This window comes from Cetorhinus maximus, chromosome 3, assembly GCF_964194155.1.
Source record: "Cetorhinus maximus chromosome 3, sCetMax3.hap1.1, whole genome shotgun sequence".
In the NCBI taxonomy this organism is placed as follows: domain Eukaryota; kingdom Metazoa; phylum Chordata; class Chondrichthyes; order Lamniformes; family Cetorhinidae; genus Cetorhinus; species Cetorhinus maximus.
The window spans coordinates 47,552,523-47,577,706 of NC_135881.1; the positions used below are offsets into that span (position 1 = coordinate 47,552,523).

Below are 25,184 nucleotides of genomic sequence, written 5' to 3' on the forward strand. Positions count from 1 at the left end.
TCCCTCTTCCAATTCTCTCTGGGCGGAATTGTCCCAGATTTGCACAAAGTAGCGAATGGGAAAAAAGATGTTTTACCCACTGGCCACAATGGCAGGTTTTCATGTTGTATCGTCCCATTCCTGGTGTGTCGCCTCATTAATAATGCATTCCCAGGAAACATGCAGGATCGCTGACGTCTGCCGTGATGTCACCTCAGGCCATCAGTAATCCAAGCACCATAGTTAAAGGGTGCCTTGCACGGAGCTAGCACTCTCTGAGGGATTGGAAGCTGCTGCAAAGTCATGGCTGCCAAAGGGAGGAAACATGCTGCCCCCAAATTTAGTGGTGCCTCCCTCGGGCACCTACTGTACGCAGTGGAGGCCTGCCGTGAAGTTCTCTACCCCCACTCTGGGCGAAGGCCAGCAAGCAAATTCACCAATCCCATCTGGGAGGTGGTGGCAGCAGTGGTCAGCACCAACACCCTGCAAAAGATGACAGCCACCCAGTGCCGAAAGAGGACGAACGATTTCCTCTGTTCTGCCAGGGTAAATCACTCTTCTCATCACTCTCAACTCACATACTCACAAACCCATCACACATCCACAGGACCCTCACTCACTGACAGTTCAAGGGACATCACCATTCACTCAGTCACTATCACCTTCCCAAGGGCAATTAGGGATGGACAATAAATGCTGGCCTAGCCAGCGATGCTCACATCCCATGAATGAATAAAAAAAACTACACACACCTTCATCTGCCCTGTGGATCGTGTTCTCACCCCATCCATGGTACCACTCATGCCAGGCATCCTTCTCATCTGGTCTGGCAGGTGTCCTGCTTACACTTTCTCCATCTGTATTCATGCAGTACAAGCTGGCACACGACAAAAGGAAGAGCTTGCAGACTGGTGGAGGAATGCCCAACATCAAGGGCCCCACAGACTTTGAAAATAGAGTCATACAGATGGCTGGCGAAGATCTGGATTGTTCCTGTGCTGATGGTGAAGTCAGCGGTGCTCAGCCAGGTGAGGATCCAGCAGTGCAACATTCATCAGACAACCATGCTGTAAGTGAGTTCCCCTGTTCCACAGTCCCCTGCCTTGCACTAATTATCTCCCCTTGCTTTCGCAGGCACAACTGGGAAGCAGCCGAGGGGGTCCACGAGCCAGATCCTCAACTCAAGCCCCGAAGACACCTTGGAAGAAGAATCTGATGACGTCCTAATTGAAGTCCCATCACAGCGCTCACCCACACCCTTCACCATTGCAAAGATGCACACCTCGGTGGGACCTAGTTCTAGAGTAATCTCAGGGTCACAACCTGGTGAACACATCACACTGTTTAATCCACAGCAGGCAGCAGCAGGGGTTTCCCAGGTTTCTGGAGGCCAGAAATCTGCTGAGTCTGAGTCAGATTTGAAGTCTCTGGACTCAGTCATACCTCAGCTGCTGGAGCTGCAAAGGCAAGCTCTGGAATGTGAGGAAGGGGTGTCCGCTGCAGTCCTCAGGTTGCAAGGCACAATGGGGGAGTCCATCCACCTTCAGTCTGAAGTGGTAACGTCGGCCTGCCAATGCACCGAGGTCAACATTGGTAGGATGATGGCTGCCATGGAGACCTTGGTCCAGGACATTGGTTCTGCACTGCTGCTTGGGCTTAACTCTATTGCTGATGCCATAGTTGGCCTCCAACAGTGTCAGTGTGAGAGGGGTGCGGGGCAGCTCGATCTCAGCCCAGCTTCTCCTCCTCCTCAAGGAGGCAGCCAGAGGCCCTTGGGCATCCAAAGGGAGGATGATCAGCAGGTGCACACTCAAGAGCCATCCACCCAGGTGACTCCAGGAGTGTCCAGCCAATCTGAATCCCCTCTTCCTGTGACCCCAGCAGCTCCAGCTCCACAGGCCGAGGAGGGTGCCACTGCCACACAGCAGGACTCCGAAAGCAGGCTGGGGCCCTCCCAGTCTCAGCCCTCCAAAGGACGCCCACCAAGTTCATCACAGACAGGGCATAGAAGTCAGCAGACTGCATCCACTTCCACTGTCGATGTCGGGGAAGCGTCAAAATGTAGTGACAGGGTTAGGAAGGTTAAGATGATATGGTTGCACAGCCTGGGCATGGGTGTTGATCACTTGTGCATAATATTCACTATTGTAAATAAACTCCCAAGAATGTCTAAGATAAAAGCAAAATACTGCGGATGCTGGAAATCTGAAACAAAAACAAAAATTGCTGGAAAAACTCAGCAGGTCTGACAGCATCTGTGGAGAGGAAGACAGAGTTAACATTTCGAGTCCATACGACTCTTCATCAGAACTAAAGAGAAATAGAAATGTGGTGAAATATAAGCTGTTTAAGGGGGGTGGGACAGGTGGAGCTGGATAGAGGGCCAGTGATAGGTGGAGGCAAAGGAGAGATTGCCAAATATGTCATAAACAATAGGTCAAAGGGTCATCAACACCCCTTTGACCTTTTGTTTATGTGAAGCTCCTCCATCTGCTCCTCAGCCAGGCGTTCCCCCCGTTGCAGCACTAGGTTGTGGAGTATGCAGCCAGCGACAATGATGCATGACACCCTCTGGGGGCTGCACTGCAGTACTCCACCGGACCTGACGATGCACCAGAAACTTATTTTCAAAATGCCTATCGTTTGCTCCACCAAAGTCAGGGTCGTGGCATGAGCCTTGTTATACAACTGCTCTGCTGCAGTCTGAGGCCACTGTATGGACATCATCAGCCACATCCTCTGTGGGTAGCCCTTATTCCTGAGGAGCCAACCCTGCAGCCTCTGTGGATCCTGGAGGATGTCAGGGATCTAAGACCTGCTAAGGATGTAGGAGTCATGGACGCATTTGTGGTGGTCCCACACCAGTTGAACTTTCAGCGAGTGGTTGGTGTAGTTGACTGCTTGTTACCATGGAGATCTAAGCACCATGTGAGTGCAGTCGATCGCTTCCTGAACCTGTGGCAAACCAGTGATCTGCCCAAATCCCAGGGTTCTTGCTCCCTGGTTTGCTGATCCCGGGTGAAAAACACACGCAAAAATGGCGCCCGTGAACTCTGGGGTACACTTGTGCATGGAACCTTGCAAGATCCCATGCAGGTCACTTGTGGAGCCCTGGAAGGAGCCACTGGTGTAAAAACTGTGCGCCGCGGTCACTTTCACGGCCACTGGCAGTGGGTGCCCTCCATGGCTCCGTGGTATCAAATCCTGCAGCAGGTGGCATATGTGACTGACCAGTTCCCTAGAAATGCACAGTATTCGGTGACACTGGTTCTTGGTCATCTGCAGGAATGACATGTGCCGTCTATAGACCCTGGGTCTAGCAAGGCACCTACAAGCGACCGCTCTCTGTGGATTTTCAGCTGTGTGCGCAGCAGGCCCTGACACCCCTTCGTCTTGAGGGAGGTGCACCTCCCTTTGCTGAGCCAGGCTCTTCCGCCGGTCTCTTCTTGTTCTTATCTGGCATCTGTAAGCCATGAGGCAGACTGCTAAATCACCAGGGTCTATTATCCTGATGTTCTCCTCCTGCTGGATCAAAGAGAGAGACGCCTGGGTTAGCATAGGTGTACTAAGAACCTCTCTTGATTAAGTCTGAAGGCCCCTTCATGCATTCAGGACCGTGCTGGCCACCACTTGGATGGCCAGTGTGTAATACGCTGAATGACTGTCTGAAACCCCACCCATCTCTGCCCCACTTGACCGATTGGTGGCAGTTTCGGCCACTGGATTGCATGATGTGCTCTCAGCACAGGCACAGGCATTCTCCTAGCCTACACTACAAGGCTGCACTGTTAGCTTGAACCATGATGGATACTGGTCCAAACCTTAATAAAGACATTGCAGGGGGTTATGAGCACCTCCACCAGTGACTGCGCCATGGCCACCTTTCGCAAGGAGATTGTACAACTTGCCCAGTCAGCCAATTGCTCTGCTGCCCCATAAAATGCACATTAATTTGCAGTCTGCGCCTGAGGGGCGAGAAGTTCAGGAGCATTTGGTGGCACTTTCATGCTTTTGCATTCCTTGAGTGGGCTCGACTCCAAGCATGTCAATGGAGCTGCAGCTGAACGGTCTCAGCTGCGGAAGAATGCTCACTTTTGACAAACTTTTCTAAGTGCGTGGCTACTTCGCCCACCCCCCCTCACCCAACCCATCCAGCATGTGCTTGAGTATTTTCTTCAGTCTGTGCTGCCTTTCCTCCCACCCCCGGCCTGACACACACTGGAGCCCTTGCCACGGCACTGAACTGAAAGCCAGGAAAATACAAATGCATGGCACCTCTTCCTTGATGTCCTAAGGGTGCTGCTTACGAGCGTTGCGCAGCTTAGTGCGCACTCACCTCTGAGTTCATTTTGAAGTTCATGTCGCCAGGTGCACGCCTTTTAAAGGTAGTTGTGAATATCGCCGTGCTGAAGTCACGCCGACGTGAGTGATAAATTTGACGTGGGAGATGATTCTGGCAAGTAGGGCTTATAATGAGACGCAAATGTATTAAAATGATATTCCCGATGTGCGGCCATTGACGGGTGGAGTGCATGATCACAAACTGGTTTCATGACGGCATAAAACCAATTTTTGGCCTTCTCGCCATATTTTCCCCATGCCTGCCCACCATGATGCCTGATGCCAACGGGGCTGGAAAATTTCAGCCTCTGTTTTTGTTTCCTTCTTGAAAGTGCCACTCCTACTGGTGAATAGTCCCATGGGGTCTGGCCGCCTTCTGTGTGAGTCTAGGCAATGTGCTGTTCAACTTCCTGAATATTTGAACATCACTCCTGACGAGTCACTACATAAGGACAGGTGTCTGATGTTGACTGTTTATATTCCCTTTCTACCTTAGGCATGCTGAGCCTAATTGTAAGGAACCTATTATTCCCTGAATAAAATTAGCCAGCTCAGAATAGGCAGAGGTCAAACCTGGAACCTTGTCTGCATGGTTCAGTTCTATGTTAGTAGAGGAACGTATCAATTGTCACAGTTAACAGTAAAATACAGAAACTAAACTAGTTAACAATTCTAATTTGGAGTACATAGGAATTGTTCAGTCAGGGTTTGTCCTTTACAAACTCCTGAAGGCTTTTGTTTAGAGGATTGTTTTGTTGATGCTCAGTACTGACTGTAACAAAACTTCAGCCTGGACCTGGAAACAAAATTGTTATTATTATTATACTGGGTTTGGAATGAGGATCCACTGAGTACAGTTATTTAATTATATAAATTTGCAGATTTACTGTTGTGACAATTACTGTGTTGGCATTCAGATTCAGCTCCAGAGAGAAGGTGCTATTTGTTGATCAAAGGCATGCTGCTTGGTTGAATTTCCCATACTGTCAGATGACACTTTTCATTAGAATTGTGCAGGGGTCAGTCCACAAAACGCTGCAGGAAATTTACTCGGAGAAGAATTTGCCAACCTCAATATTGTCACAAGTAAGTTGAACAGAATTACAACAGCGCTGCCTAGAAGAATATCACCAGAGTTGAGATTCAGCTCCAAAACCACAGTAAAATTCTCTTAGATTTATAACAAATATTTAAATATATCATAATGAATTGCTGAATTACTGCAACTCTGCACCAGTACGGTCTAATCAGGCAGGTGTTCTCACAAATTTTCTTTGTTAATTATTTACTTATTGAATTGCATCCATTTTGTTCATGAAATTCCAGATATACAATGAATACAACTTGGTCCAGTCACAGATGGTTTTGCTGGAAGTTGAATCTAAGATTACGTTGGCTGACTGTGTGACTACTTTCATTTATTTATTTATTTCAGCATAAAGTAGCCTGCTACTAAATGAATTATTGCTTCAATAGTGAAATTGCTGGTGTAAAACTCTACAGGCAGCCATTGCGAGGTTGGGAGCAGCCACCTCTGGAGCTACGACTCTCATCCGCTCACTGCTTACCGAGTAGCAGTGACAAAATGGTTGCTGTGCTCCTCAATAGGCGATACACGAGCCCATTTGTGCAGTGTTGGTGTTGGCAATGTAAATCTGCACATAACAGGACACACTAATATTCTGTCTTCATATGCAGCGAGTGCAGTGACAATCTCACTGGGGAAATGGGCATTAGAAGTCACACAGCTTCCTTGATATTGGGCTTGGTTCCTGTGTTACCTGATTTAATGAAGTGGATGAGCAGAAGAGGAGGAGGTCAGATAGCACCAGAGACATAGCACCTACATCCATCAACGTGTCATCCATCATATCTACAGGGCTTGGCTCTGCTGCCTGTCAGTGACTAAGGAGTTTTGCCATCTTAATTCAAAGAGACTTGCAGGAAATTTGCATTAAGAGGACATCCTTACTAGCAGCTGTAAAATAATGCATTCAATTTTGTCACCGCCTCCTTTCAGGCTAGTGCAAGGGCATTGAGAGTACCAGCCAATTTTCTGACGACAGATTGGTGACTGATGCCTTATTCAGCTGAGCTAACACCTTCATCTTTTTTCCCACTTAGCAGCCACAGCAGCAGGACGGTACTGCCCAATTTCACTGCACTGCTGAACTTCCAGAAGTATACATTATCCTAAAAAACCCACAAATTCTTGCCTGCACTGCCGCAGTGGGAAAAGGTCAAATACAGGAGAGATGATTTCTGGAAGGACCCCAGAATTTCAGGTATCCGCAGAAAATGCCACTGGCTGCCAACTCCCAATGAGGCAGGGGGAAGATGGAATATTTTTCCACCTCAAATATGCACTTAATATTAAAATAGACAGGGATAGAGAGCGATTTCCTGCACCAGGCATTTCCTTGGTACTGACCTTGCGACCACCCAGCAATCTGAAATCCAGGATGAATCTGATGTGTAGATCTTTCACAGGGTGGAAGTAGGTCCCCCAGGGTCTCCAGAGCAGAGAACAAGATTCAAGGACTGAAACCGCATGAATCAGCATTCCTATACCTTCTGGGAGGTGTGTTTCTGAATTGTCCTCCTCTACCAGGTGCCCAAGAGGTGCCCATAACTGCAATGATTCCAAGGATCTTCAGCCACATTATGTTGAAACTTGTGAGTATATTCAGCAGACGAGAGATAATCCATAGAGATTAGTCTACAGACAAATGTGAAAGTCTTGCTTGACCATAAGACCATAAGACATAGGAGCAGAAATTAGGCCATTCGGCCCATCGAGTCTGCTCCGCCATTCAATCATGGCTGATAAGTTTCTCAACCCCATTCTCCCGCCTTCTCCCCGTAACCTTTGATCCCCTTACCAATCAAGAACTTATCTATCTCGGTCTTAAATACACTCAATGACCTGGCCTCCACAGCCTTCTGTGGCAATGAATTCCATAGATTCACCACTTTCTGGCTAAAGAAGTTTCTCCTCATCTCTGTTCTAAAAGGTCTTCCCTTTACTCTGAGGCTGTGCCCTTGGGTCCTAGTCTCTCCTACTAATGAAATATCTTCCCCACGTCCACTCTATCCAAGTCTTTCAGTATTCTGTAAGTTTCAATCAGATCCCCCCTCATCCTTCTAAACTCCATTGAGTATAGACCCAGAGTCCTCAAACGTTCCTCATATGTTAAGCCTTTCATTCCTGGGATCATTCTCGTGAACCTCCTCTGGACCCTCTCCAGGGCCAGCACATCCTTCCTGAGATACGGGGCCCAAAATTGCTCACAATATTCTAAATGTGGTCTGACCAGAGCCTTATAAAGCCTGAGCAGCACATCCCTGCTTTTATATTCTAGTCCTCTCGAAATAAATGCCAACATTGCATTTGCTTTCCTAACTACCGACTTAACCTGCAATCTAAACTTAAGAGAATCCTGGACTAGGACTCCCAAGTCCCTTTGCACTCCAGATTTCTGAATTCTCTCCCCATTTAGAAAATAGTCTATACCTCTATTCTTCCTACCAAAGTGCATGACCTCACACTTCCATCTGCCACTTCTTTGCCCATTCTCCTCACCTGTCCAAATCCTTCTGCAGCCTCCCCGCCTCCTCAATACTACCTGTCCCTCCACCTACCTTTGTATCATCTGCAAACTTAGCCAGGATGCCCTCAGTTCCTTCATCTAGATCATTAATGTATAAAGTGAAAAGTCGTGGTCCCAACACTGACCCTTGCGGAACTCCACTAGTCACCGGCCGCCATCCTGAGAAGGACCCCCTTATCCCCACTCTTTGCCTCCTGCCAGACAGCCAATCTTCTATCCATGCTAGTACCTTGCCTCTAACACTATGGGCTGTTATCTTACTGAGCAGCCTCCTGTGCAGCACCTTGTCAAAGGCCTTCTGGAAGTCCAAGTAGACAACATCCATTGGCTCTCCTTTGTCTAACCTACTCGTTACCTCCTCAAAGAATTCTAACAGATTTGTCAGGCATGACCTCCCCTTGATGAAACCATGCTGACTTTGCCCTATTTTACCATGCACTTCAAGTATTCTGAAATCTCATCCTTAATAATGGACTCTAAAATCTTACTAACGACTGAGGTCAGGCTAATCGGCCTGTAATTTCCCGTCTTTTGCCTCACTCCCTTCTTAAACAGAAGGGTTACATTAGCAATTTTCCAGTCCTCTGGGACCCTCCTTGACTCGAGTGATTCCTGCAAGATCACCACTAACGTCTCCACTATCTCTTCAGCTATCTCCTTCAGAACTTGACAACCTCATTGAATTCCTTGAAGAGATAAAAGTTTACACCATGGAATATATCCTATAGGGTGCAGAGCTGATCACTGGTTACAATATCAAAAAGCCAGAAAATAATGAAAAAGTGCTGTTCAATCCAACTCAGAAGGCTGATAAGGTGAGTGAATTCTACGAGCGTTCAAACACAGGAGCACAGGCCCCTGGATCTTGTGCTCAACTGATGCAACTAGCTGATCTTCCTTGGTACTTTACTCAAATGGCCATAATTAATTGGAAATGAAACAAAATATAATGTGAATAGTGCGTCTGGTGCCAGAAATATACAATCAATACTGAACCCTCAGAATGTGATACCGGCACAAAAATAGAAGGCAACAGTGGGAATAGCAGTGGCACTGAAAGAAACCAGCTCTTCTCCCATAAAAATCTTACCGAGTTCTGAACTGGTAAGAGTCAGTGGGCAGACTTTTACATTCCGCAGGCGGGTGCATGGCCAACCCGATCAGGCGTAAAATAGCGCGCGATGACATCTCCAGAGATGACTCCAAGCGTCCTGATGTCATCGTACACTTGCATGATATTTCGGTTGGCCCGAGAGTCGGCAGCGCACCCGCCAACAATTGAGAGGCCTATTAAGGCCATTAAAGTATTAATCAAGAGAGATTTTTCACTGCCCATCCAATGTTACAGTTGCCGAGCGGGCGAATTGGCCAGGCAGCCTTTGTATTTTTGAGGAAATCTTGTCCACAGGCAGGATGAGGTTTCCAACATTAAGTTTAAAAAAAATAAAAATGTTTTGACATAATGTTTATGAGGTATATGTTCACGTGAGTGAGTCCCATGTGGGGACATGTTTTTCAGAATTTCCAAATCTTTATTTTTGATTTTAAAGTTCTTCAGCTTCCTGAGGCAGCTCTCTGCCTTTGAGAGAGCTTTCATTGCTCGCTCCCTCATGCCTGCGCAGACTTCAGCGCTCGCCCTCCTCCCGCCCCCACCCCGGTAGCGCTGAGCCTCTCAGCGTGCATTGGAGGCCGATCGTGGGTGGCGGACTGTTTCCCAGCCACTCCTCGGCCCGCCCGCCACGTTCGCCCGCCAACCCGAAAATTGTGCCCAATGTGTTAGATGGGCAGTCAGGATAACAAGCACAAGTTGCATTATGAATTCTGCCATCAAAAATTACCTGTTATTAATAGAATGGACATCATTTTAGTTACTGTAAATGTGCCTGTTTTCTAGAGATGCACAAAAGTGAAGTGAAGAGGACAGTCACTAGAATGTATACATCCACCGCACCACGTTAACTCAGTGTTATTAAAATTATGCAGCTCTTCCTTGAGGCTTTTCTCTGCCTGGTTGGTGCTCTGTAATGACAAAGCTGAGAAAACACATCTTTTTAGTAAGAGCTTCCATCTCACTAAGGAGGCTTCAGGCCAAGACTGAGAATCCTTAGATCCTGGAAAAGTCCCAGAGGATTGGAAAACTGCCAATATTCCAAAAGGGAGAGAGACAAAAAACAGGTAACTATACGCCAGTTAACTTAACATTTGTCATTGGGAAAATGTTAGAGTCTATTATAAAGGCTGTAATAGCGGTGCATTTAGAAATGCATAATATAATCAAGCAGAGTCAGCATGGCTTCATGAAGGGGAAATCATGCTTGACAAATTTATTAGAATTCTTTGAGGAGGTAACAAGAAGGATAGATAAAGGGGAACCAGTAGATCTAATATATTTGCATTTCCAAAAGGCGTTCGATAAGGTACTGCACATAAGGTTACTTAATAAGATAAGAGCCCATGGTGTTGGAGGTAGTATATTAGCATGGATCGAGGACTGGCTAACTAACAGAAGACAGAGAGTTGGGATATGGGGTACATTTTTAGGATGGCAGTCTGTAACTAGTAGAGTGCCACAGGGATCAGTGCTACAGCCACAATTATTTACAATATATACCAATGACTTGGATGAGGGAAATGAATGTACCATCGCCAAGTTTGCGGATGACACAAAAATAGGTGGGAAGGCAAGTGGTGAGGATGACACAAGGAGTCTACAGAGGGATATAGACAGATTAAGTGAGTGGGAAAAAACATGGCAGATGGAATATAATGTGGGAAAATGTGAGGCTATGCACTTTGGCAGGAAGAATAGAGGATTTAAATATTACTTATATGGAGAAAGACTGAAGAAAGCTTAAGCATAGAGGGATTTGGGGGTCCTCATGCATAAATCCCAAAAAGCTATCATAAAAGTTCAGCAGGTAATAGGTAAGGCAAATGGAATGTTGGCCTTTATTTCAAAGGGAAAGGAGTATAAAAATAGGGGCGAAAAATCTACAAGGCACTAGTTCGACCACATCTAGAAAACTGGTAACAATTTTGGTCCCCTTATCTAAGGAAAGATATAATGGCATTGGAGGCAGTCCAGAGAAGGTTCACTGGGTTGATCCTGGGGATGGAGGGATTTTCTTATGAGGAGAGGTTGAGTAGGTTGGGCCTATGCTCATTGGATTTTAGAAGAATGAGAGGCGACCTTGTTGAAACATATAAGATTCTTAGGAAGCTTGACAGGGTAGATGCTGAGGGTTGTTTCCCCTTGTGGGAGAGTCTAGGACCAGGGAGCATAATCTCAGAGTAAGGGTGTGCCAAATTAAAATAGAAGTGAGGAGGAATTTCTTCTCTCAGCGGGTGGTCAATCTGTGGAATTCTTTAGGGGCTGGGTCATTAAGTATATTCAAGGCTGAGATAAACAGATTTGTAATCAGTAAGGGAATCAAGGGGTATGGGGAAAAGGCAGGAAAGTGGAGTTGAGGATTATCTGATCAGCCATGATCTCATTGAATGGCGGAGCAGACTCATGGGCTGAATGGCCTACCTCTGCTCCCACATCTTATGGTCTTATGGTCTCATCCATATTCAACAACTTGCTCTGAAAACACTGCTCACATTTTGACAGCTGTGACAAATTCCACCACAGCAGCTGAGATAATCCACAACATTCTAAAACAATCAACAACATTTCAAATGAAGCAACCCACAACATTCTAAAAGAAAAAGTCAATTCATCCTACTTCCCAATGTTACTGGATCCTTTAACAAATTGCAGGGTCCAGATCTGCATCTTCATCAAAAACTTATCAGTTCTTCCTTGGGCCATACCCTATCTGGGTACCATATTTCACTAAAATCTGTCTATTAGTTTTTGAGATATATGGTTTACAGACAAACAGACAAGCAGACTAACAAACAGAGGCAAAAAAATTGCTTCTGCCCATCTTGCATGTGCGGAGTAAATTTAGCCAGCAGATAAGTCCAGAATAGGAGGGTGGGGAGATCAATTGGGGGTAGGGGGGGTAGTCGTGAACTGAGTTTGGTGGTGAGCTTGGGTGGCAGAAGCCCACAATATTCTTCTGGAACCAGTAGAAACTCTTCCTGGTTGCACAATAATTAAATCAAAAAAAGATTTGGGGCTAGCTTTCGAACTTAGTCCTGGGACACATGGCCGTAGCATGCTTGACAAATATACAAATAAAGTAAATGCAAATCTTATAAATTTATATGTAAACAAAAAGTTCTTGAAGCTCAGAATGACGCAGTGGAAGACACTTGCAAGAGGATATCAAAAATGAAATAAAAATAGATCAAATTTAATTTAGACAAAAATTATTAAAAAATTTCCAGGGAAGATTTGGCCCCCTTGGTCCCTCAAAATTGCAATCAAGGTCCTCTGTACGTAACTTAAGGGTCAATGTTACCCCATTTATGCTGGTAGGGTTGACAAAATCAGACCCAATGTTACTGCAATTATTCGTACAAAAGCAGTATTAGGTAGTGACATGGGCTGAATATTGATATTTATCTCTAGGGCACATGCGATGATGGAATTAAAGTTTGCTTTCTCTCTCTGTTGATGGTGAAAGTTTTGAGTAGTTCCATCCCAGTTCCAAATGGATATGTGCTACCATACATAATAGCTTCTATTTGGATTCCAACTGATGGCCTCAATCACAGAATCCACAAAGGTGGATGGTTTTAAAGAATCTAGAAAGAGAATGTAGAGGTACTAATGCATATATTTAATAATTCATTCGAATAAGATGCAATGCCAGAGCACTGACAGAGATCTAATGTTATTGTAGTTGTAGTTGTTGGAGGTCAATCTTCTTAGTCCCAGGACATCACTGCAGGAGTTCCTCAGGGTTATCCCCTAGGCCAAACCATCAATGACCTTCCTTCCATCATAAGGTCAGAAGTGGGGATGTTCGCTGATGATTGTACAATGTTCTGCACCATTTGCGACTCCTCAGATACTGAAGCAGTCCATGACCAAAATGCAGCAAGATCTGGACAATATCCAGCTTGGGCTGACAAGTGGCAAGTAACATTTGTGCCACACAAGTGCCAGGCAATGGTTATCTCCAACAAGAGAGAATCCAACCATCGCCACTTTATGTTCAATGGCGTTACCATCACTGAATCCCCCACTATCAACATTCTGGGGGTTACCAATGACCAGAAACTGACTGCACCAGCCATATAAATACTGTGGCTACAAGAGCAGGTCAGAGGCTATGAATCCTGCAGCAAGTAACTCATCTCCTGTCTCCCCAAACTCTGTCCACCATCTACAAGATACAAGTTAGGAGTGTGATGGAATACTTTCCACTTGCCAGATGAGTGCAGCTCCAACGATACTCAAGAAGCTTGACACCATCCAGGATAAAGCAGCCCATTTGATTTTCACCCCATCCAACACCTTAAACATTCACTCCCTCCACCACCAATGCACAGTGGCAGTAGTGTGTACCATCTACAAGATGCACTGCAGCAGTTCGCCAAACTTCCTTCGACGGCACCTCCCAAACTCTCAACCTCTACCACTTAGAAGGACAAAGGCAACAGATGCATTGGAACACCACCACCTGCAAGTTCCCCTCCAAACCACACACCATCCTGAGTTGGAACTATATTGCTATTCTTTTACTGTCACTGGATTAAAATCCTGGAACTTCCTCCTTAACAGCATTGTAGGTGTAGCTGGGCCAGATGGACTGCAGTGGTTCAAGAAGGCAGCACACCACCATTTTCTCAAGGAAAATTAGGGATTGGCAACAAATGCAGGCTCTTCGCGTGACATCCACATCCCATGAAAGAATAAAAAAAGCATGACCTGGCTGGGCTGAATGGCCTGGTTCTGTGCTATTTATTCTATCTAATTAACGAAAGTAAAATCACAAGGTTAGTATGATGAAAATCACAATGTGCAATCCTAATGTCTTAAGATCTGTGATAGGAATGTAAAAGATGAAAATTTATCCTCTAATTTTACCCTTCGCAAGGAAGGACAATTTTAGATATCCAGAATACAGCACTTAGACTCAAAGAACTTGGATCAGTCACATCTCCTATTGTTAGCTGTGTCTCTCAGTGCTGTGTAACTGTACAAAGGTCCTCAGCAATTATATTTTACTCATCATAAGGAAAACCAGTCATTTGCCACTTACTGTTCTGATACTGAGCTGGCAGATTGCTTGGTGAGAGAACGTTGTACAAATATAGATTAATTATGCTCAGAAGTGTGCACTATTAAAATAATAGAATATGTTAAAGTCATTGCCATGTTATCCTTTTTACCAAATAGTCATTTATTAAAAAAACTAAGTTCAAAGGGGAGAAAGCAGACTGATACCAGGCTTCCGCAACTATGCGGCACAGTTCAATCTAAAGTGATAGTGTGCCATTAAATATTGCAGTGAGACTGAAATGTGTTTTTTTAGCATTTTTGGGTGAATGAATATATTCTGTATGTAGGTACATGTCAAGGAGGACAACTGATGTCATATACCATGAGAATACAATTTTCAGTAATTTACAGACATGTTTGAGCCTCAGTATTTGTATAAATCTGTGTAAAACAGACTTGTTAAGGCTGCAGAATTAGAGAAGATGACTACTAAGAAAGCAAGACCTAAAGAAAGCCTAGGATAAAAGTAAAATACCCAGATGCTGGAGATCTGAAATAAAAACAGGAAGGGCTCGAAAAACTCAGCAGGTCTGGCAGCATCAGTGGAGAAAGGAATGGAGTTAACATTTTGAGCCCAATTCTTTGGAACTTTGGATGCTGCCAGACCTGTCAAGTTTTTCGAGCACATTTTGTTATCATTAAAGGAAGCCTAGGATTTGGCTGTAAATGTTTTATGAATCCTAGGCTGCTTTTTGGTCTTTTTAGTGCAAAGAAAGTCATGTCATGGAGATGAGGGTATTATACACTCTAATGTTACACTTCACTCATGCACAGTGTCTTGTAAGGATTGTAATGACATTCGGATGGTGCCATGAGAATTCCATGGGTTGCATTTTCTGGTCAGCAAGCAGGGGCGGGGCCCGCTTGTCGATGCATAAAATGATGTGGGGCGATGTCGGGCATGCGTCCCAATGTCACTGCGCGTCATTCCGATCTTTAGTTCGGCGGACGTGCACCGGAGTCAGCTGCGTGCCCGCTGAACCGTCAACGGCCATTTAAGGCCTTTAAAAAAGTAATGAATCAAATTAATGGACCTGCCCGTCCAACCTTAAGGTTGGCAGGCAGGCGAAGAGCCCAGGCAGCCTTCAGAAAAAAACATGAAACCTCATTCAAAGGCGGGTAGAAGTTTCATGAGGGATTTAAAATGTGTAAAAAATGTTTAAATAAAAAAAATTAACATGTCCCTGCTCATGTGACAGTGTCACATGAGGGGGCATGTCAGGAATATTTTTTTCTCCCTTTAATAAAGTTTTCAAACTTGAGCCGAGCTCCCTGAGGCAGCACTTAGCCTCAGGGAGATCTGTGCGCTATTTCGCCCGCATGCACGAAAGAGCACACTCCCGGCTCAGGGAATCCCCACACCCCCCCCCGCCCGCACAGGGACCGCACAGCGCTTCCGGGCAGATGTCACGCTGGGACGGGCCTTAATTGGCCCGCCCACGTAAAATGATGCCGTGCTCCCGACTGAGGGCGCCGACCGGGAATTCGCCCGCCTGCGCCCGCACAACCTCCCCGACAGGGGGAAAATGCTACCCCATGATCTAATGATATCACTTACATGGCAATAAAATCATTAAATGATTCTGACCACAGCTCTGGCTGATGCAGTTTTGGAGGTGGATTTCTGAGGAAAGAAGCATAAAGAAATATTAGAGTTTTCAGTGGTAAAATCCAGAAAATGCAATTATAAAGAATATGTCTACAAGGATCATTGCAAAGTAATTGACTCCACAGCTTGAAGGACTTAGTCGTTAGTGCAATTATACCTCATTTATGTCTTATTCTATATGCCACCCACACAGATGTATAAGCCTAGGGATACACAGTCACTAAGAGCCAAATATAGTTCTGTGTCTCCACCATTGCTCATGCATGTCTTTGGAATGTAGCTGCAGTTGATGGTCTATTAATCTCCAATCAAATATATCTGCAGGTTAAGTGGTTTTCTGAAAGCACAAATAAATGATGTGTTCTTACCATAGAATTACTTTATTTTAAGTAGTTCTGATGTCATTTTAACTATACAAAGGCATTTGACATTGCAACAGTAACTGTTCTATTTAATAGGGTATTAAGGTAGTGAGTAATGGTATTAATCTTCAATGATTTACTGCTCCTGCTGTAGATACTTAAAATGGCCCTTTTACTACAACCTTTTGGATTTTATTTTGAACTGGGAAAATGCATTCGGTGATGCCTGCAAATTTCTGTTGTTGTGTTTAACTGCAGCCTAAACCAAGCCTATGCTGTATTTTAACCTAACTTTATTGAGGCAGTGATGTTATGAAAAAGAGTTTGTCGAATACTTTACTTCTTTGGAGAGAGGAAAGGCAGAAGTGACATAGTTAATTTTTAGACATGATGACATCATGTAATGTGGCATGACAATGAGTCAACATGATTTCCTTCATTGGAAACAAAAAGGAAAATATTATGTTACATACATTTTCATGGAGACAAAGTCCTTGTCTGCCCTGAGAATATGAAAGTCAAATAGTACAAGATTATCACTGATTTGGGGTTAAAAGAATTGTTCTCCTGTTGTCCATCAAAATATAAAATAACAGATATTAAGCAATCGAGGAATTCTGAGGCTATCAAACTCTGGTTAGGAAGCTCAAAAATTTCATGAATACTGTCCCACACATAATTGTGCAAAAAGCCTCGAGATACACTTCCGAGTACTTTTACCCGAAATAATTCTTAGTTGATGTCCTGGTATATGCATGCTCATCATTTTAGAAGGCTGTATATTGGGGGAAGCTGAGCTAGAAGCTGATGGGATAGCAAGTGATTGGACAGAAGCTGGGACTATCAATAGGCTACTTGGTTTAGTTGTTGTTGCGCTATGACCATAAAATCGCTATCTAATTGTGGAAGAAGGAGGCCATTCAGCTTATTTTGTTCATGCACCCAGAAAGAGTCTAAAGTCCTCCCATTACATAATCAAATTGGTTCTTAAATGATTCCAGTGTTTCCAGTTCCACTGTTCTATCAGAGGTGCACTGGCCATTCTTTGTGTGAAGAAAGCTTTCCTGAAATCAGCCCTAAATTTTCATTAGACTGCTTTAAACCTGGTCTGTCCTACTGTTTAATTTAACTTCCAGGTTTATTTTTCAATATTTACACTCTTATACCCTTTCATGTAATCAGTTCTTGGATGCCACCTTTCAAGGCTAAAAAATCCAAATTTCTTTAGTCTTTTCTTCTCTTGTTCATTCACGGGATGCAGGCATCGCTGGCTAGACCAGCAATTATTGCCCATCCTAATTGCCCTTGAGAAGGTGGTGGTGAGCTGTCTTCTTGAACTGCTGCAGTCCATGCGGTGTAGGTATACCCACAGTGCTCTTAGGGTTGGAGTTCCAGGATTTTGACCCAACCACAGTGAAGGAATAGGGATATATTTCCAAGTCAGGATGGTGTGTGGCTTGGAGGGGAACTTCCAGGTGGTGGTGTTCCCATGTGTCTGCTGTTCTTGTCCTTCTAAATGGTAGTGGTAGTGGATTTGGAAGGTGTTGCCTGTGGAAGCTTGGTGAGTCAGACCTATAAGTCTGCAGAACTTGAATGTCTCCCTTGTTTCTCAACAATTGGATGCAGTATTCAGTGTGTGGTTTGACCATAGAAACAGAGGAACATAGGAACAGGAATAGGCCATTCAATCCCTCAAACCTGTTCCACAATTGAATTAGATCATGGCTGATCTGTATCTTAACTCCATGTAGCCTAAACCTTTCCTAAACCCTACCTGACAAAAATCTACCAATCTCAGTTTTGAAATTTTCAATTAATTAATTTATTCATTCATTCATGAGATGTGGGTGTTGCTGGTAAAGGGCGTCTAATACCCATCTGTCATTGCTCTTGAGAAGGTGGTGGTGATAATTGAGTGCATTGCTAGGGCAGTTGAGAGTCCACCACACTGCTGTGGGTCTGGAGTTGCATCTAGGCCAGACCGGGTAAGGATGGCATATTTATTTCCCTAAAGGTTATTCATGAACCAAATGGGGTTTTACAATAATCCGGCATCAATCATTATTACTGATACTAGATTTTTATTCTGGATTTATTACATTAATTGAATTTTAATTCCCCAGCCGTTTTGATTGGGTATGTTGACGCTTGGACTCTACTGAAGATTGTGAGGTCTTTAATATCATAATTGAAGATCACATGAACTCTCCATTTAACAGTTTTATTTCCACTGCAGATTTCCTTGCTGATCAAAAAACAAACCATTACTCATTTCTTTCATAAGAAGCAGCAACAAAACACAAATGAAAACTCGGTACTCAGGTGCAATATTTTAATAAAAATAATTCATCAATCTCTGCCTCTTTTACATCTCAAAATGAGTTAAGCTGCGTATTGTTTCAGGAGAACATTACCCCTTACATTTCTGATAACATCACAAAATTAATTCTAGAGTGTTCCTCTAAATAATAAATATCGGCAATAGTAGTCATAAAGATATTGTAAAAAATTTAATGAAATGAGCAGCTACACTGTAAAATTCATTGCGACTCTAATGTTATTATAAACTATGAAATTAAAGTCTGATCTGTTGAGTATCCTCTGAATCTAATATCCATTATCTATTTGTATGGTAATTCATACTACACCCATTATTTTCCATTTATTTTACACCTTAACACTAGATAGTCAATGTGTTATGAATGCTCAACTTTACAAGATGGTTATGATTTTCAATGTACCTTTAACTCAAAGCAAAACAGGTAATTTTGTATAAACACCTCAGCTCGGAGGTGTTCCCATGTGATCCAGTTGTCATGAGGAGAGAAACTCAAACAGAAAGCCATCGAGACAGGGTGGCAGTTTTAACACCTTTTCACAGTATCTCATGGCAAAAAAAGGAAAACTTCTGTTTGAGATATAGAGACAAATAAGCTACTGCTGTGGAGAAGTAGGGGGAATTGTTTCTGTGTTAAGAACCAAGCAGGATGCTGGGGAGAGTTTGGTTTCTGTTCAAAAGCAAGGGAACAGAACAGGTGAGGCTCTGGAAAATTTAAGGAAAAGAGAGTCACCAAGGTGTGTCTTGCTGCTGGCACTCGTATCCAAGAAAACACAGGCTGAGAGGAATGATTGTTGAAGGACCCTGGCAGTTTTGACCTGGTGGTTGGGAAGAAGTGAACCTCCACTGGCAAGCTGGGAGTGACCTCGGGACTATTTCTGTAATGCTACATATCGACCAATGGCATAGCATTACGTAAAAGTTTTTTGTAAGACGTATTGGGGTTGTGTTATTCAATGAATATGAAACTCATCTTTCTCTTTATTTAGTTGTCTTAGTTGCCTGTTAATGTTTGACCTATGTTCATTTTAGTCTTTTTGCTACAATAATAGTCTTAACAGTGAACACTTGTCCTTCAATTCTTTCTGTCCGTTGCTGGGAAATTTAGCTCTTCTTAAAACATATTGGTTATTTGCATAGGAAACGGTTCAGGGAATGTTCATTAAGATGATTCCTGGGATGAAGGGATTGTCTTATGAGGAAAGGTTGAGCAGGTTGGGCCTATACTCATTGGAATTTTTAAAAATGAGAGCTGATCTTATTGAAACATAAGATTCTGAGCGACTTGATAGGGTGGATGCTGAGAAAATGTTTCCCCTCCTGGGGGAATCAAGAACTAGGGGGTGCAGTTTAGAGATAATGGGTGTCCCATTTAAGACTGAGATAAGGATTTTTTTTTTTCTCTCAGAGGGTCATTAGTCTTTGGAATTCTCTTCCACAAAGAGCAGTGAAGGCTGGGTTATTGAATATATTCAAGGCTGAATTAAACAGATTTTTCATCAACAAGGAAGTCAAGGGTTACGGGGAGCAGGCAGGAAAGTGGAGTTAAAGCCACAATCACATCAGCGATGATCTTACTGAATGGCCGAACAAGCTCGACAGGTAGAATAGCCTACTCTTGCTCTTATTTCTTCTGTTTTTAACAGTCTCTAAGGGGATCATAACAAATGCTTTCCATGCATTTTTATGAAGAATTCCTGCAATAAAATTTGTCCTTTGCTTCATTTTTTTACCACTGTTAGCAAAAATAGATTTCACCTGTCACGTATGTTTAGCTGTGCAAATGGCATTTCCAAATTTTTCATGATGTTGGAAGCAGCCTGGGAAGCTAAACATCGTAGAATATATGTGTATTTGGCAGAAAGAGCGAAAAGCATTAAATAGAACAATGTTAAAATGGAACAAGACAGCAACTGACACCCCGGAGAGAAAAACAAGTCTTGGTAGCAGTCGGTACATATCAGGATACTGACAGGAATTTGCTTTTTTTTTTGTTTATCGTCCTTTTCATAGGATGCAGGCATCACTGGCTAGGCCAGCATTTTTATTGCTGATCCCTAATTGCCCTTGAGAAGGTGGTGATGAGCCACCTTCTTGAACCACTGCAGTCCATGTAGTGTAGGTACACCACAGTGCTGTTAGAGATGGAGTTCCTGGATTTTGATTCAGTGACTGTGAGGTCATGCGTTTGGAAGGTGCTATTGAAGGAACCTTGGTGAGTTGCTGCAGTGCAACTTGTAGATGGTACACACTGCTGCCACTGTGGAGGTAATTCTGTGGTGGAGGGAGTGGATGTTGAAGGTGGTGGATGGGGTACCAATCAAGTAGGCTGATTTGTTCTGGATGGTATCCAGCTTCTTGAGGGCTTTGGGAGCTACACTTATCCAGGCAAGTGGTGGGTATTCCATCACACTCCTAACCTGTGCTTAGTAGATGGTGGACAGGTTTTAGGGAGTTAGGAGGTGAGTTAATCTCTAGAATTCCCAATCTCTGACCTGCTCCTTATATGGCTGGTCCAGTTCAGTTTCTGGTCAAGGGTAACTCCCAGAATGTTGATAATGGTGGATTCAGTGGTGGTAATGCCATTGAATGTCATGGGGAGATTGTTGGATTCTCTTGTTGGAAATGATCATTGCCCTGCACTTGTGTGGCACGAATGCTACTTTTCACTTATCAGCCCAAGCCTGAATGTTGTCCAGGCTTGGCTGCATATGGGCACGGACTGCTTCAGTATCTGAGGAATCACGAATGGTGCTGAACATTGTGCAATCATCAGCAAACATCCCCACTTCTGATCTTATGATGGAGGAAAGGTCATTGATGATGCAGTTGAAGATGGCTGGGCCTAGGACACAATCCTGAGAAACTCCTGCAGTGATGTCCTGGAACTGAGATGGTTTACCTCCAACAACCACAACCACCTTTCTTTGTGCTCAGTATGACTCCAACCAGCGAGATATTTCACCCTGATTCCCATTGACTCCAGTTTTGTTAGGGCTCTTAGATGCCACACTCGGTCAAGTGCTGCCTTGATGTCAAGGCAATCGCCCTCACCGCACCTCTTGAGTTCTGCTATTTTGTCCATGTTTGAACCAAAGCTGTAACAAAGTAAGGAGCTGGGTGGCCCTGGCAGAACCAAAACTGAGCATCAGTGAGCAAGTTATTGCCGAGTAAGTGCCACTTTATAGCACTGTTGATAACTCCTTCCATCACTTTGTTGATGATCGAGAGTAGACTGATGGGGTGGTAATTGGCCGGGTTAGATTTGTCCTGCTTTTTATGGACTGGACATACCTGGGCAATTTTCCACATTGCCACATATATGTCAGTGTTGTAGCTATTAGGATTCCAAATTTACAAGGGATTTCATTATGCTTTGAAGCATAGAAATTAAGGGCAGGATTTTGCCCTCGTTGGGGGGTGGATGTTGAAGTGTGGGCACACGGAGGCACGCCTTTGATCGGCACCCCCTATTGGGGGCACACCGCCATTTTACATGGGTGGGCCAATTAAGGCCCTCCCAGCGTGACGCCCGCACGGAAGCGCTATGCGCTCCCTGTGCGGGCGGGAGGAATCCCTAAACCCGAGAGTGTGCTCTTTCGTGCATGCGCATGAAAGAGCGCACTCATCTCCCTGAGGCTAAGTGCTGCCTCAGGGAGATTGTCTCTAATGCACAAATTATTAAAAATAGAAAAAAAAATCCCTGACATGTCCCCTCATGCGACACTGTCACATGAGTAGGGACATGTCCATAACTTTTAAAAAAAACTTAATTAAATTTTTAAAACCTACATGAAACCTCATCCTGCCTGTGGATGTGGTTTCATGCTTTTTCTATTGCCCGCCAGGGCTCCTGGCCTGCCCGCCAACCTTAAGGTTGGACGGGCAGGTCCATTAATTACTTAAATGACTCTGTCAATGGCCTCAATTGGCCATTGACAGGTCGGCGGGCGCACAGATGATTTTGCTGAGCCCCCGCCTACCTGAAAATTTAAATGGGACACGGTGATGTCAGGAGTTCCGTCCGACGTCATCGCACATCATTTTACGTGTCGGCGAGCGAGCCCTGCCCCCCAACTGGCTGACAGGAAAATCCTGCCCTAAGTAAAGCAACAGCAGGCACTCTGTAATTCCTTTCTCCAGAATTCATCTTCAGACCAGATATTAAGTTAAGCCACATTTCACTGGGTATAATACTCACACTTAAAAATAAGAGGGAATTTGTATTGAAAATGAGAGATAGTCAGTGAAGGGAGAAAACACTTCTGTTCTTTTAGCATTAATGTCGGCATTTCTAAGCCAAGTGTAACATGATCAGAGTGAATGCTTCTGAAGCTTGACCCCAATAATGCTTCACCTCAAGCTTAGAAAAAGAATCACCTACTGCACCGGTGAGAATTCTTCCATTTCTCAGGTGAACAATTTTTTTAGGTTTAGCCAATCATAATACGCACAAGACTGAATTACCTGGGTATCTTGAAGAGTGCCCTCATTGGATGTAGATCTGTTAGTGGTGGGTTACCATCTGCAAGTTCAATGGCTGTTATACCCAAAGACCAGACATCGCAACGTACATCGTAACTGGAATCCAGCTGCTGTTCACATGCTATTACCTGATCACCAGGAAATCAAATATACATCCACTGTTACCAACAAGTATTGATAGCAATGCTCTTACATTACCTGGAAATTCATATCATACATCTATAATATTTATAACATTACAGTTCACCTTCAGAAAATCTCAAATTTACAAGAGTTACTACACACGTTGTCAAAAAAAATGATTTGTGCTGGCTAGTCAATGTTTTGCAGACTTGCTTTTCAGTAAATGTTATGATTTCTGTTCCTCCAAGTGAACTTCACTGTGGAACTTCCTGACTTTCCTTCTTCTTGTGTATCATTAAGGACTAGTTCGCTGAGTAGAATTGGCAGGTCGTTCCTGAAAGATTTTCAGTCTCAGTAACTTTGGTTGAGTTGTAACTCATTGGGTTGTAACTCATGAGTTACATCTTAAGCTAGTTTTAGATCTGGTTACTGGTTAGTTTAACATTGACTCATACAAAAACTGTAGTTTTTAGTTAGTGGATTTGGTTTACTATAAACAAAGAACACAATATTCTTTTTACGCTCACTTTTACACTGCTTCCATAATAGGGCAAAGTGTAACTAAGCTAGAAAAAGAAGAGGTTTGGCATCCGTATTGAATTCTTACAGAAATAGGATAGTCAAATCAATTCTTGCCTGGGGTTGAAATTATGCTGTGCAATATTAATAATAAGCATGTTAGTATGTGTTATGAAACTTTTAACAAAAGTTTCAAGCTTTAAATAGAATAAAGTCTTTATTAAATTCACTAAGGAGGGACTTCACGCAAACACTTAAACACATTCATTAATAATATAAACACTGCAATTTTTTTCTTTTAATTCCAAAATAGATTTGGTGGGGAGGTGGTGCGGTTAGCTTAGTTGCTTAGATAGCTAGCATGTGGCTCAGAATAACACCAACAAGTTTGATTCCGATTATAGCTGAGGAAGACAAGGGACCTGCCTCCTTGCCCTGTCCCTGAGAATGGAAGGCAATGACAAACCACCAGTGAAAAAAACTGCCAAGAAAACAGCTCAGGATGAAGCATCAGCAGACAATGAGCCAAGGGTCTGCCTTTGGGAAGAGCACACATGAATGAATTCCAAAATGCTCTTTCGTAAATTTGAGATTATGGTTGGAATGTGCTAAACAGAAGAATGCCACACTGTAACTGCCTGATTTGCAAATGTAGGGAATGCAGAAGGCACTTTCTTCTGTGACTTTATGATGTGCATCGTAGACATTACTATGCCCATAGACGAAGCCTTCAGCTAACATTGTAAGAAATGTAAGAGGTCAAAGTGTTAAGGGTGTTTGAATGAGGCCCTACCAGGGTCATTACAAATTCTTTTTGTTCTATAGGAATTCACAAAGGTTCAGAGCAAAGGTAAATCCTGACTCCTGAAATGTGCTCTTTCCTTCGAGTGTCGAGCATTGTACCAAATAAACCAAATGCGGTTTCTTGAGGAGACAATAGAGGCATGTGGGATGAGAATGAATTAACTATTGGCTTAAGGAAAAATATAATTTTTTTAGCCATGGTGCTTAACTTCAAAATAGTTTTACGCTGTTGATGGTGGACTTTAGAAGGTGACCAGTGAGAGACATGGATGCAATCAAATGTTTGTTCTGGTAAAAACTGTATAACATGATACTGACTTCTATCCCCTGGCTATCCCTGTAGGTAAAAAAAGAGAACCAAGGAGACAGATTTAAACTCTGTATTTCATTTTTAGATATATGTATTTATAATAATAGGTATGCTATGCATTACACTACACAGTGGATTATCAAGCCATTGAATTTGTTAACCACTCTCTTTTATGATTCACATGTTCCTGATCTGTTGGTCTTTCATTTTAAACCAATGAAAAAAATTGATGGTTAAGGTGGACAGAAAGTCAGTGTGATGAGTCCAGGAGGTACGTGCAGGCCATTTGCAAAACTTTTCAAATATACGTCATGTCAAAACAAAGACACTGTGGTAATATTTACTCCTTGTGATGTAATGTTGCAAACCTTGAATATTTGTTAGAGAAGTGATTAGTTGCATGGTTGGACTAGCAATAGCTGTTCACGTTATGTAACTCAGACTGAAGAAAAGTTTATTCCTCTCCTCCCTGAGGCAAGAAAGTGAAATGTAATGGAGTAGTGCCTGACAACAGATATAATT

The 25,184-nt window shown here is 43.5% G+C and overlaps 1 protein-coding gene across 1 annotated transcript in view; it reads right to left on the bottom strand.

The window, feature by feature from the left end:
* myo3a (myosin IIIA) overlaps positions 1-25,184 on the bottom strand; it is a 599,990-nt gene that overhangs the window by 326,368 nt on the left and 248,438 nt on the right. The window contains exons 6-7 of the mRNA XM_078535585.1: positions 22,889-23,034; positions 15,671-15,736 (exon numbers count right to left, since the gene is read on the bottom strand). Of these exons, the coding sequence (XP_078391711.1) occupies positions 15,671-15,736; positions 22,889-23,034 (212 nt within the window). The remainder of the gene's footprint in view (positions 1-15,670; positions 15,737-22,888; positions 23,035-25,184) is intronic.